Source organism: Oratosquilla oratoria, chromosome 18 (assembly GCF_046742065.1).
Source record: "Oratosquilla oratoria isolate Oo_2021 chromosome 18, ASM4674206v1, whole genome shotgun sequence".
In the NCBI taxonomy this organism is placed as follows: Eukaryota; Metazoa; Arthropoda; class Malacostraca; order Stomatopoda; family Squillidae; genus Oratosquilla; species Oratosquilla oratoria.
The window spans coordinates 24361602-24375443 of record NC_134794.1 but is presented as its reverse complement, the minus strand read 5'-3'; the positions used below and the strand labels follow the sequence as shown (position 1 = coordinate 24375443).

General features: G+C 39.6%; 1 protein-coding gene across 4 annotated transcripts in view; it reads right to left on the bottom strand.

Moving 5' to 3' along the window:
• Positions 1 to 13842, bottom strand: part of LOC143035123 (FHF complex subunit HOOK interacting protein 2A-like) — a 144018-nt gene that overhangs the window by 56680 nt on the left and 73496 nt on the right. For 3 of the 4 annotated variants that reach the window (XM_076201714.1, XM_076201717.1, XM_076201715.1), the window contains one exon: positions 8995 to 9141. The exons of the other annotated variant lie outside the window; for it this stretch is intronic. In XM_076201714.1, coding sequence (XP_076057829.1) covers positions 8995 to 9141 — 147 coding nt within the window. The remainder of the gene's footprint in view (positions 1 to 8994; positions 9142 to 13842) is intronic. 4 annotated transcript variants of the gene reach the window in all.

The window sequence follows — 13842 nt, the reverse complement described above, 5'->3', positions numbered from 1 at the left end:
AAGAATAGTGTTGGTATTTCTTCCTTGCGTCTTAGTCTGGAAAACCTTATGGCTTTGGTTTTTTCAGCAGAGAATCTGAAGCCCCTGCAATTAGCCCATGCTGTTGCTAAGTTAATAACCTCTTGAATCTTTTGGCCCATTTCTAATGTTGTCGATTTGCTGCACACAATAGCGAAGTCATCAGCATAAGCCAATCCATGAACTCCTGTGGGAACTTGTTCTAATAAACTATTAATGGCTATGCTGAAGAGTGTAGGACTCAGAACACTTCCTTGGGGAATCCCTTCCTCTTGAAGATATGCACAAGAGAAAGAAGAGCCCACTCGGACTTTTAGATAACGGTCAGATAAGAAGTCCTTTAAACAATTGAACATATTACCCCCGATACCCCACTCTGCAACTTGCTTCAGAATGCCTCCCCGCCAGGTAGTATCGTAGGCATTTTTCAAGTAAAAAAACACACCAATGCTAGAGTTCTCAATTGCGAAGGCATTCTCAATCTCACGAGTGATAAAAAGTAAGGGGTCCAGAGTGCACTTATTTCTTCTAAATCCAAACTGTCTCTTAGATAGCAGATTTTTAGATTCCAAAAACCAAACTAAACGCGTATTAACCATTCTTTCATAGATCTTACAAATGCAGCTTGTGAGAGCAATAGGTTTGTAACTTTGTGGGTCATGAGAGTCTTTTCCTGCCTTTAAGATTCCTATGATGACTGAAGTCTTCCAAGATTTAGGAGAAGATCCAGAAGACCAAAATTTGTTCAGCGCATTTAAAAGGAATTTCTTCGACGATATGGATAAGTGAGCAACCATGGAATAAAGAATGTCATCCTCTCCAGGAGAGGTTAGGGAGGATAGAGATAAAGCATGATCCATTTCATCCAAGGTGAAGAGAAGATTATATGCCTCCGAGTTCGTATTGGTAGGAGGAATAATCGTGGTCTTGGCTCTAATTCTTCTGAAATTATCTGCATAATGTAGTGGGCTTGAAATATCAGCATAATGTCTTCCAAAAGCCTCTGCTACTTCTCTTGTATCTGATATAAAAGAGTCATTTATCTTCAGAATGGGTAAAGGAGATGGAGTAAACTTTCCTTGTAATTTTTTAATCCTATTCCATACTAAGGTAGGGGAAGAGTCATATTTCAATTCGCTAATATATTTAATGAAGGATTCCCTCCTTGCTTTCTTGAAGATTTTCTTCTGCTTTGCTCGAGCTCTTCTGTACGTTATCTTATTGACTAAACAAGGGTATCTCCGATATCTCTTATAGCAGGTTCTTGTAATCTTTCTGCTTAAAGCACATTCATCGCTCCACCAGGGGACTACTGGGCGTTGAGGTTTACCAGCTGTCCTAGGAATGGAAGAGAAAGCACCAGAGAGTATCATGTCTACCAGGTAGTCATATGCATCAGAGTTACTACCAAAATCACTAGTCTTATAATTAATCTCTGTGGATCTCCTAAATAATTCCCAATTAGCCTCTCCTGTCTTCCATTTAGGTAAGCAACAGGAGGGAGTGTTCTTTAAATATTTGATATGGATAGGCCAGTGGTCGCTACCATGTAATTCTTCATCTATTGACCAACTGTAGTCTAATCTTAAGGATGATGAACAAATAGTTAGGTCTATAGCAGAACTTGAGTTGTGAAAGACATCAAACCTAGTTTTGGAACAGTCATTCATCAAAATGACATCGTTACTATCAATAAATTCTTCAATTATATTGCCCCATGGGTCACACCTTGATTCACCCCATAGAGGATGTTTGGCGTTAAAGTCACCCATTAGAATAAAAGGCTCAGGGAGCTGGTCAACCAAAGATTGTAGGTCATTTAACTCAAACTGACGGGGGTGGTTATATATGTCTACGAGTCGATCTTCCAGTTCAGGTTCCAAATATAAAGAACATAAAGTGATCCATTTAGTGGTAAAGATTTGTACTGCACAAGCCTGCAACGCTGAATGTAGGTGGACACTTCTGTGGTTTACAGATTTCTTAACAATGATACCAGTACCTCCATGGGCACGGTCCCCAATCATAGGAGATCTGTAAAATTTATAATTAAGTCCAACATTAGGGGATAAATTGCCAAGCATAGTTTCTTGCAGACAAAAAACAGACACATCATGTTCTTTAAAGAGAATCCCAACCTGCTCTCGATGAGAATTAAAACCTTGAATATTCCATTGAATTATGGACATTATACTGTTTTCTTTATCTTTTTTGGGTCTACTGGTCTGGTAAGAGAAGTCTGGGAGAGAGAGGGTTTACAAGGTGGGTTCTTTTCTAATTTCTTTGCTTTTGCGGGTGGCATCCTCCTCTCTGACAATGGTCCTACCGACGATGTAGAGTCTGGGTTATTAGTTTCTTTCTTAGATTGTTTATCACGATTTGGGGAAGAGGATGGAGACGAGGGTGGACTGTGGAGTCTTTTACTGTGCACAGCTTCAGACTCCATAGCTTCGCTTCTGTGTGCCTCGACTGAGTGATCCCTTTATTGGGGAGCCCCCTGAGTTTTGAAGTTTGATTGATTGAGAGGAGGCTTTATTAGAGGAACCCTGTGGGGTCCCGGCAATGAGAACTTTAGGTGCCCCTCTAGATGGGGCAGGAGGCATTCCCTCAACTGGGGATGGGAGAACCTCGGCAGAGGAGGGTTGACGAGTACTACAATTTCCAACTTGTGGAGAAGAACGATTTGGTCTAGTAGTGACTCTTTCACGTTGAGGCTTGGGTTCAGCATTTCTTTGATCCTCATTGCTTCTGTGTACCTCTACCGAGTGAGGCACACTAGTCAGCAATCCCTCTACTGGGGAGTCCCCCAAGTCTGGAAGAGAGATTGCCTGAGAGGAGGCTTCATTACAAGAAGCCTGTGAGGTTTCTACAATAGAAACCTTAGGTGCCCCTCCAGATGGGGCAGGGGACACCCCTTCAACAAGGGGTGAGGAAACCTCCGCACAGGAGGCTTCAGGAGTACTAGAAATTTCTACTTGAGAAGAAGAAAGACCATTAGGTTTCATAGTAACACTTTTACACTGAGGCTTGGGTTCAGTGTTAACAGAACCATTCATATTGGCATTTTTATTTCTATTGGCTTCTACTGTTGGCTGATCCACTTTACTATTTGTTTTAACAACATCACTGTATCTTTTGGAATTACTTAATAGTCTTTTAGCATGTCCTACACTTATATGTTCTGCATGAGCTTTTAGTAGTATTTCCTGTTCCTTCTTATAAATTACACAGTTCTTATTTCTGGTATCATGCTCTTTACAATTTATACAAACTGTTGGGTGGGAACAATCCCCATGTTCAGGCTGAGCACATATCAAACACATTTTGTCCCTTGCACATCTGCGGGAAGGATGGCCAAAACCATAGCAGTTAAAGCACTGAAGGGGACGGGGCTTAAACTGCTTCATATAAACAATTTCTTTTTCTATCTCTACATAATGAGGTAGATCTTCACCACAAAAACTTAGGATAATCATAGAAGAACGAGGGATTTTAGCAACCTTCCAAACATTAGTTGGGCACATTTCTAAAATATCTTCTTCATCAAAGTCATACAGGTCTCTATTAAAAATTACCCCTTTGGCATAACTAAAGGTATAGTGGGGTTTAACTTCCTTAATGTCCGATTTCTGTTTCAAGTTAAGCACCATGGCAGCTTGTTCATAAGATTTTACATGAATTAAGAAGGAATTTCTTCCAAATCGTGATACTCAAATTACCACAGCAAAGGTGACTCTTCAAGAATCTTCTAAACTCGAACAAGTTAGCACGTTCTTTTGCAAGAGTGATAATGAGCCACTTAGCTGGGTTGGGAGGTCTCTGCACACTTTCCTTCCTTTCCTCTACCGGCTTTTCTGGATAAAAGATATCCAAGTTAGGTGGCACTCTACCAACAAGTTGGGCTGAAGATTCATTCTCATTACAATTATTATAATCCAAGCAGGTAGCAGCTGCATCCTGATTAGAAAGAAATGAGATCCAGACTAGCCAAGCTTTAAAGTTGTCAGTTAGTTTAACTCTGATCTCTTTAATTTGTCCAAATTTACGGAAATTTTCATATAAGTCTGTATAACTCTTATCAAGAGAGACATATTGTAAATGTAAGATTCTATGACTATTAGGGGCAGTATTTGATTGATTGATTTTACCGAAGTCCTTTTTCAAGCCGGAGTCATCAACTGGGTTTTTTATTTTCGTTGAGTCAATATTGTCAACATTAGGATTGGCAATATTAGGAGAGGGATTGGGGGGTTTAGGAGGAGGATCAGGTAGTGGTGGAGGTTTAGAACATTCTGTTTCAACAGCCGCCATCATCGTGTATATTTGTAAGGCCACACCATATATTAAGAAAGAAAAAACAGTGCATAGAAGGAAGATACTGCAGTTGCCCGTTGCCACGCGCAATAAAAGAAAAGTCTCTGCAGAGTCGGGAAGTTCCAGAAACGACTATTTACACATGCAGGGCCTCGGAGGTGAGTTAGAGACTTTGTCAACCCGGGGTTTGTCCTCTATTGTTTTGTCCCATTTAGGATGGGTCCGGCGTAGTCACTCTGCATGTGTACTGGATAGGTAGAAAGGAAGTCAACAGCCTAGTACCTACCTCACAAAAATGCATTCCCAAGTCGGTGGGCTTTCGGCCCTCGCAGGGAGTAGTGACCTCGCGGTATACATTCCCACTTGACTGGGTTCAGACATGTAGCTTGGAAGGCACCAAGATACCAGAACCTTCCTTAACAAGTATTAGAGAAAGATGGTGAAAAAGGAGAGTAGGGTAGCAAATATCAAGGATAGGGATAGGGGAATTCACATAGGAAAAGGGTGAGGGACCCCCTATCTATTCACTACCCCAAAAACCTCATCCTAAAACAACTGTCATAGGATGAGGGCGACAAATCCTACAAGCATTGTAGTCCATAATCAATGCCAAGCTAGGGTCGTCAACAAAAAGACTTTTGGCTCAGTTTTCGTCTGGTAGCTCGGGGCTGACCTCTCCAGTATGGTTGCATCTGGCTGGCACAGCTCAGCCCGTCTTTACTACACGGAAGCCCCCCCCACTACATCAAAGTACTGGGCCTCGGGGGGGAACAGGATCATTGAGAGAGTAAATGGGACCATTATAAAAATCTTACAGTCCCTTGTGCAGGACAATCAAACAGGCTGGGATCAAATGCTCCCTTTAGCGGTCTTAGCCTACAATTCTGCATATCATAGAGTCCTGCGGGATTCCCCGTATTTCCTCCTGTTCCACAGAGACCCTGTCTTTCCTATAATGGAGTTCACAAGGCCAAATGCCCCATGGTATAATACGGATAATTTAGCGGCCGAAACAATGGCTGTAGCAAATTCGTGTTTTGACAGGTGCCAACAGTTCATCGAAGCTGCCACAGTTGAAAGGCACACCAAACGGGGCGAGGACACGCATAAAGCAGCTTGCCCTTGGTGACAGAGTTTATGTTACTACCAAACCTAAACAAGGGGTAAGTAAGAAGCTCCAACCATTGTTCCAAGGCCCATATAGGATCACCAAAAGGGTTAGTGATGTAATATACACAATCAAACACACAAAATCAGGATGCGAGTTCTGTGTTCACACATATAGGATAAAGCAGGAGGGCAATCTCTCTGTATGCGAGAATAAGAATGTAAGGAGAGCATTCCCCACACACGAGAAGGAACCCCTGGACATCCAGGAGAATAATGGCGGCTCATATTAGCACACCGATTCAAAGGTCATATAACTGCTCCGTGTGTCACACAACACGTGAGATGAACGTAGAACTACGCCTTTTCTCATTTTCAGGTCTTTTTTTATTTCCATATTTTATTTTTTGTTAAAAAAAAAAAGAAAAAAAAAATTGTATGCCAGCGACCCCATGCCCTCCCTGGAAAACTTTCTGCCGTGTTTTTTCCCCCCGCATATTTCCCCATTCACCCAGAGTCGGAACAGCAACTTTCTGCCAGTGGAGGCGCGTGGAGCATTATTATCCTACTGTTAGCAATTTTCTTATTAATACTGATTCTTGATAATAGTGTATTCTGTACATATCCATTGTGAGTGTGATCCACTCATATACCCCCTCTTGTGCAAAGTTTCTGCCGCTGATACTTTTTACAGATCTGCAAAGGACAAGCTTGCAACCAGCAGCATTATGAGCGCCGGCACGGAGTTCCGCACCACGTTGACAGAAGGAACACACGCCTACGCACGACCAACATCGAAATGACGGGGGACGTACCACAGTTCCAGCGTCAGCGAAATACATCCCTCTGCTTCGTTTTTTTTTTTTCTATTTTTTCTCCTTCCTGCATTTCCATTTTATTTTTGTTGGCTAGTTTTGCCGCGAAGTGTTTTTTCATCGATGTGATTGTTGTTTTTAGGGAGCTCACCTTGGTGTGTTACCTTCTGACGCGTACGCATCGATTTTTCCCTCACGCCAGAGTAATTTTTTTTTTTTTTATGTTTCGGTAGTCGTTGATTTTTTTTTGGCGGGGGGAGGGATGTGGCAAGTGGAATTTGGCGCGCAAATTGGTTTTGGCGCGTATAGTAAACAAGGGTCAGCGTGGCTTCAAGGGCTAGCGTGGCTTGGCCTGGCATCCGTGCCCACGCTGGGCTAACTCTGCCCCACCAGAGGTCACGTGATTATAGGCCTTAAAGGTGATTGGACGGCGTATGGCAGGGGGCCACCTGGCATCTGAGTGCGGCGCGCTCGAGAGCGGGCACTCCAGTGCCAAGGGTCGACGGGAACTGTCACGACGCAGTACCATCTGGTCATGAAGCAGTTCCAACGCCAAGAGTAAGGTCACTTCAGTGTATGTACACTTGCCACATTTCCGTATCCCCTGTAGTCAACTCCGAAACAGTTTTATGCGATATAATTCACATAATAAAGTAGAGCCAACACACCAGTGTTTATATTGCCCCGCAATCGTAGTCCAAGTGGTATGACCAGCATACCATAAGTAGTCTTTCGTGTGGGACGGTATCAAAAGCTTTTGCAAAGTCTAGATATATTAAATCTATATTGTTTCTTTTGTCATAATTTGAGATAACTGTGTTGTAGAATTCGAGTAACTCACGCAAGAAGGTTTCCATCTGAAACCATGCTGGCTATCATTTATCAAACGGTTACTTTCTAAATGATGTTCGATAGCATTTCTGATGATAGTTTCCATTATTTTTCCTATAGTTATTTAGTTTCTTTTTGTCACCTTTTTTGAATATGGGAGTAACGTTAGCTAGCTTCCATTCTCTTGGGACATCTCTGGATATGATGGATATCTTGAAAATAATTTCTAATGGAACATCAATCTCATTTTTCATTTCCTTTAAGATTCTTGGATGCCAACCGTCAGGCCCTGGTATTTTATTAACTTTGAGCTTCTCTATACACCTTTTAATTTTTTTCTTTTGTTATATTTACCATGGTAAGTTTACCCTAGACTTTTCACAGGTTTCTGTTTGGAGTTCACTTTGAGGTGTTTCGTTTACAAATACTGTACTGAGCTAAAATAATTGTTTAAAATATTACACATTCCTTCATTTTAATATTCAAGTTGACTGTCAGCAGATAATAGTGGACCAATGTGATTCCTAACAACCTTTTTATCTCTAATGTAATTATAGAATTCTTTGGGATTCTCTTTGGATTATCAGCGATGTTCATTTCGTATTGTCGTTTTTTTTTTTTTTTGTCTTTTTTAAATCTCTTTGTATTGATACATAACTTTCATAGTCATTAGATGCACCCGAGCACTTATATTTCTTATAAGCCTGTTTCTTTTTAGCAATACTTTTTTCAGTTTCTTTGTCGAGCCACTTTGGGCGAGCCTGATTTGGGGGACGTCTGTCCTTAAAAGGAATGTAAGTATGAATCATCTTAGTGAGCGTATTTTGAAATACTTCCCACATCTGATTGACAGGTCTTTCACTTAATTTTGCCTCCCAATTTGTAAGCTGAAGCTCCTGATGTAGTCCTATGAACTGATCTTTACTGAAATTGGGTATTTTAGAAACAAGTATCTATTCTAAAAAATTTTAGGAGTTTGAATCTAAGTTGAGTTTGAAACTAAGTTGTGATCGCTATTTGCAACAGTTTCACTGACTTCTACATCAGTTAGCATACTTTTGCGACTAGTGATCAATAGATCAAGTAAGTTTCCATATCTTGTGGGCTGTTTTACATGATGAATTAAATAATTGTCACCAAGAAAATCAATCAAGCGACTACCTATATGGCCATGTTCAAGGGTCATCCAATCAATGTCAGTAAAATTGAAATCACCCATTATCAATAAATCCCAGTAGCAGAAACTAGACAGTTCTTTAAATAACAGTTTGTCGTCTGCTAATAATAATGTCTTTGGCCTAAATATTACACCTACATTCATTTTTTTTCCCATTTGTTTGGGTTAACTCAACCCACAAACTATCATATGGATCCTGTTTCACTTTCTCTATAACACAAGCATGAACATTATTTTGAACATACAACAGAACACCCCCACCTTTCTTGTGGTTTCTATCCTGATGAAAGTGTTTAAATCCCGCAATATTAAATTCAGCTTCAAACTCTGTACCACTTAACCATGTCTCTGTTATTCCTATCATATTGAGATTTTCGCTTTTGACATACGCCTGTATTTCCTGAAATTTGTTCCTAATACTACAAGCATTAAAGTACATGGTTTTAAGAAACTCGTGATTATTTCTTTTTGACACATTTTGAGTATCAATATCATGCCTTACATTACCGTTTTGTTTTTTATTTATACCTTGCTCTATATCATTATTTGGTCCTTCATTGACATTCAATGCCTCATTAACATTTCTCCCATCAATTTACTTTATAATTTACGGTGTGAGCATCATTAACCGCCACCCTATACATTATGATTTTGTTCAAATATCAGACATTTTTATTAATTTCAAGCAGTGGGATTAACAGTTTTTTTAATTCAAAACAATCAGCACCATACCTTTAGCATTTGCATAAGATGTGATGGCAGGTTGGTTTCCTCCACAGCTGGAACTGGTCCCTCTGGAGAGTGGCACTTTTGACACACATTCAATACCTGACTCCAGTGATAACGCAGGTCTTCCACCAAGGGGCATGGTGGGGCCACCTAATCAATTGTAGAAAAAAAAAAAAAAAAAATCATATATATATATATATATATATATATATATATATATATATATATATATATATATATACTGTATATATATATATATATATATGCATATGTAGACATGTTCGATTGAAGACCAGAGCAAATTCAATATCTACTATCTTCTTAGTGATTTTCTCAATTTTCCAAATAGTTTGTTTGTATCTTGAAGGGAGGTCAAACACAAGGCTTCTGAGATCCATGGTGTTATTATAACAAAAAACATTACACAAAATTTAAAATACGAACTTTTGGTTGAATCGTACAACCATCTTCAGGTAAATAAGAATAAATATACAAAGCAGGAGTTTAAATAAGAGTAAATAAAGGAACTTGGAGACTTAGATCACAGCTAGGCGTCAGGTACTGGACAGAGGTGAGGTCTTCGCTTCAGCGGGACATAGCTGGACATCAGATCCCTGCAGCCGGACATTTGGTCTTTCTTACCAAATGTTCGGCTACAGGGATCTGATGTCCAGCTCAGAGGCGGCGCCAAGGGGGGGCTTGGGGAGGCTTTAGCCCCCCCCCCCAAAAAAAAAGTGGCCAGCCCCCCCAACTGAAATGAGCAAATTGAAAATTTAAAACGGTCATTGAAATAATTTTATTAAGTGGAATTTTTAATGGCCAGGGCTAAAGATTTGTCAGCCATCAGCGCTAGCCCTACCATAACCCCCCTCCCCTTCTGAAATGAGGATAATATATGTGTATTACGGCGTTATGCAAGTTCAACTGTTTTCATTATAACCCACGCCTCAAATCACCTATGACCCGTTGTAGAAATGTCACATATTACAGATAGCCTATCTGTAATGTGTGACATATATATGCATGGCCTATCTGAGATAGGCTATGCAACGAATCAGGGCATGGCCAGGCGTCAATAATATTCCCAAAGTATATGGACCAGGGGTTCTCAAAGTGGTCGATCGGAACATCCAAGGGGTTGATGAATAGCCAGGGGGTTGATGAATAATCAGGGGGTCGGTGAATGTTTACTGCTGGAGTAGAAGAGACCATTTGAAAATAATTTTAAACTACAAAATTATACTGTATTAATGATTATGCTATTAAATATTTTTAGTTAATACCAATCATTGCTTTAATACCGATGATATAAAAATACTTTATAATAGGTTATAATACAATATTGAAGTGGAATTTATATATATATATATATATATATATATATATATATATACAGCAAAAGCCCTCATATCCGGCCTTCTTGTATCCGGCACTTCAAATAACCAGCATATTTTTCACGAAAACCGAAAAATTGTGATAAAGGTAGACGTATACATACATACATACATATACCAAGGCTTTTTCCCCCTTCCAAGGGAGGTAGCCAAAAAGGGAAAGGCATAAAAACACTCCCACCCATTTCATCCCTAAATACACTCCACACCCCTCCCACCCTTCCTCTCATCTGAGCGTGTTTAAAATCCCTGCGCGTGGTTGAAGTTGCTCTCGCCGCCACCAGGGCTTCTCAGTCCCATTCACTTCTCCCGCCACGTGTTAGCCACCTCCGTGCACATGTTAGCCAACTCTATCATGCCCAAAGTTGAGAAGAAGAAAGTGTGGTGCTTTTACTTAAGCAAAAGGTGGACATATGCAGAAGATTGAAGAAAGGCGAAAATAGAAAAATACTAACGGAAGAATACGGCTTTGGGTCGTCTACCATTTACGATATCAAGGCCCAATCCAAAAAGCTAAGAGAGTTTGCGAAGTTGAGTGACACACCTGAAGCTGCAGAAAATCACCACACTCTACAACATAAACGTGTGGAAATGCTGGACAAAGTGTTGTACGAGTGGTTTTGTCTTAAAATGTCTGAAGGTGCAGCTATATTAGGCCCAACGCTGCAAGAAAAAGCCAAAGATTTTGCTGAAAAGATGCCAATTGGAGAATCGTGCTAGTTCTCAAATGGGTGACTTAAAAGATTCAAGAATCGCCATAGAATACGTCGTCTTGATGTGTTTGGGGAAGCAAAATCTGATTTACCTTTTGCAGAGGAGTTTATAGACAGGTACGTTAATTAACCTATACCTTCATGGCAAAGATTCGCATCTCATATCTCAATTTATCTCTCGCATACACGGATGCATAGTGCACTTATATATATATTTATCTTTTAACTTTTCTTTCCTCCTTTCTGTCATAGGTTTGCAAAATTGGTTGCCGAAGACGATCTGAAACCGGAACAGATCTACAACGCTGACGAGACCGGCCTGTTCTACCGCTGTCTACCGGCATCTACACTAGCCAGTGAAGCAGAGGAAACCACCAAAAGGTTCAAACAAAGCAAGGATAGATTGACGGTGTTACTGTGTACGAACATGGCAGGGACCCATAAAGTCAAATTGTGTGTCGTTGGAAAATACCAGAAGCCACATTGTTTTAAAAATCTAATATACTTACCAGTGGATAATTATTGCCCACAAAATAACGCATGGATGGACTCAGAAACATTCATGAATTGGCTCTAGCATGTGTTTGTCCCATCAGTGAAAGGAAATTTGAAAAAGAAAAGACTTCTAGAGGACAATAAATTTATTCTCCTACTCGACAATAGTAAAGCACATCCACCAGCTGAGGAACTGAGCAGTGGAAACATTTCTGTTGTGTATTTACCGCCGAACGTAACGAGTGTGATCCAGCCCATGGATCAAGGAGTGATTCAAAACTTTAAAATGAATTATCGGAAAAGTTCTATGCGCAAAGTAGTTTATTTTGAGGACGGTAGCATTTCCGAATTCCAATGTGGGCTTAATGTTAAGACGCTATTTTTATGGAATCGCTAGCTTGGGAGGATGAAAAACAACAAACTTTAATGCGATGTTGGAGAAAATCATATCCGAAAATAATGTTTGAAGATCAGGAAGGGAATAAGAAATTTGAGGGTTTTCCATCGCCAAGAGAGAATCGATGGAGAAAGAATTGAAAGATGGGTTGTCGTGCTAAACTTTGCATTAGTGACGAAGTGATACAAGCGTGTGTAGATATGGACAGTGACCGAGCAGCAACATTCTCACTTAGTGATGATGAAATTTTACAATCACTTCCCGATGAACACGCGAAAACGACAGAGGCAGATAGTGAAGAAGACGACCCTGAGATGAAAGTGTCGTGGAAGGATGCAGCGAAGGGTCTAGCAGTGTTTATGGAATTTGCAGAACAGTCCACAAACAAAGAGGAAAAAATTCTAAGCAGAGACATTATACATTTTATGAAAGTTGGAACAAAAAGTTTAGTGAAAGAAAATTCGAGTGTAGAGGTGAACGCACCCTCTCAGCCACCAACACTGAACGCGGCCATTCACAACTCCGTCGTAAAATTATCAGATGATGAATTAGACAACTGGTGATCCTGTGATGATTATAACTGATGTATATTGATTGGATTTACTCTATACTGATAGAATTTACAATATATAGATATGTGGATGTGTTTATTATTAAAGTGAATTAAGGTATATTAATAAGTAAAAGAACAATGTAAATAAATGTATTTTTCAAATATCCCTTCCCGTATCCGGCATTTTCTCGTATCCGGTACGTCTTCGGTCCCATTGGTGCCGGATACAAGGGCTTTTACTGTATATGTATTTACCTAGTTGTATTTTACGGGAAGGGGAGCTATGCTCGTGGGGTCCCGTCTTCATATCTCATTTTATCTAAACTATTTTTAAATTCATGTATTGTTTTTGCACACACTACTTTCTCATCTAACTTGTTCCAACTGTCTATTACTCTGTGAGGAAAGCTGTTCTTTTTCACATATCTTCTATAGCTGTCTTTCTTGATTTTCTTTCCGTGCCCTCTTGTATTTCTATCATCCCATTTTATCAGATTCTCTCTATCAATAATTTCTATGCCCTTCATGATTCTGTAAATAGCTATCAAATCTCCTCTCTTCTTTGCTCTAGTATCTGTAGTTCAAGTTTTGCTAGTCTCTCTTCATATGATAGTTTTGAGAGTGTTGGTGCCAATTTTGTAATTGCTCTTTGTATTCTTTCAAGTTTTTTATACATTTTTTTGTACTTGGTGACCATATCGTTGCTGCATATTCCAGTCTTGGTCTTATCAGAGTGATTAGAATTTCCTTCACCATTTCTTCATCCAGGTATGTAAATGCAACTTTGATTGTTCTTATTAAATTATAAGTTTCTCCAAAAATCTTATTTATATGTTTCTCAGGTGACATATTATTCATAACAATGACTCCCAGGTCCTTCTCATTTTTTACTTTTTTTATTCCTTCTTCTCCCAATTTATATGATCCTGTTATTCTGTTTTTGCTTTTTCCAAATTCCATTATACTACACTTTTTAGTGTTGAATTCCATCTACTTCCTACTCCATTCCCATACTTTATTTAGATCACTCTGTAGTGACTCACAATCTTCTTCCGGGTTCACTTTTTTAACAGTTTTGCATCATCTGCAAAGAAGCTCATATAACTTTCAATTCCGTCATCCATATCATTAATGTATATAGCAAACATTATTGGGGCCAGAACTGTTCCTTGTGGAACACCGCTTATTACTTCATCCCATTTTGAGTGTTTGTCTCTTATCACTACTCTCATTTTTCTTTCTTGCAAAAAGTTTTCCATCCATTTAAGCAGTTTGCCCTGTATTCCTCCTTCAGTTTCT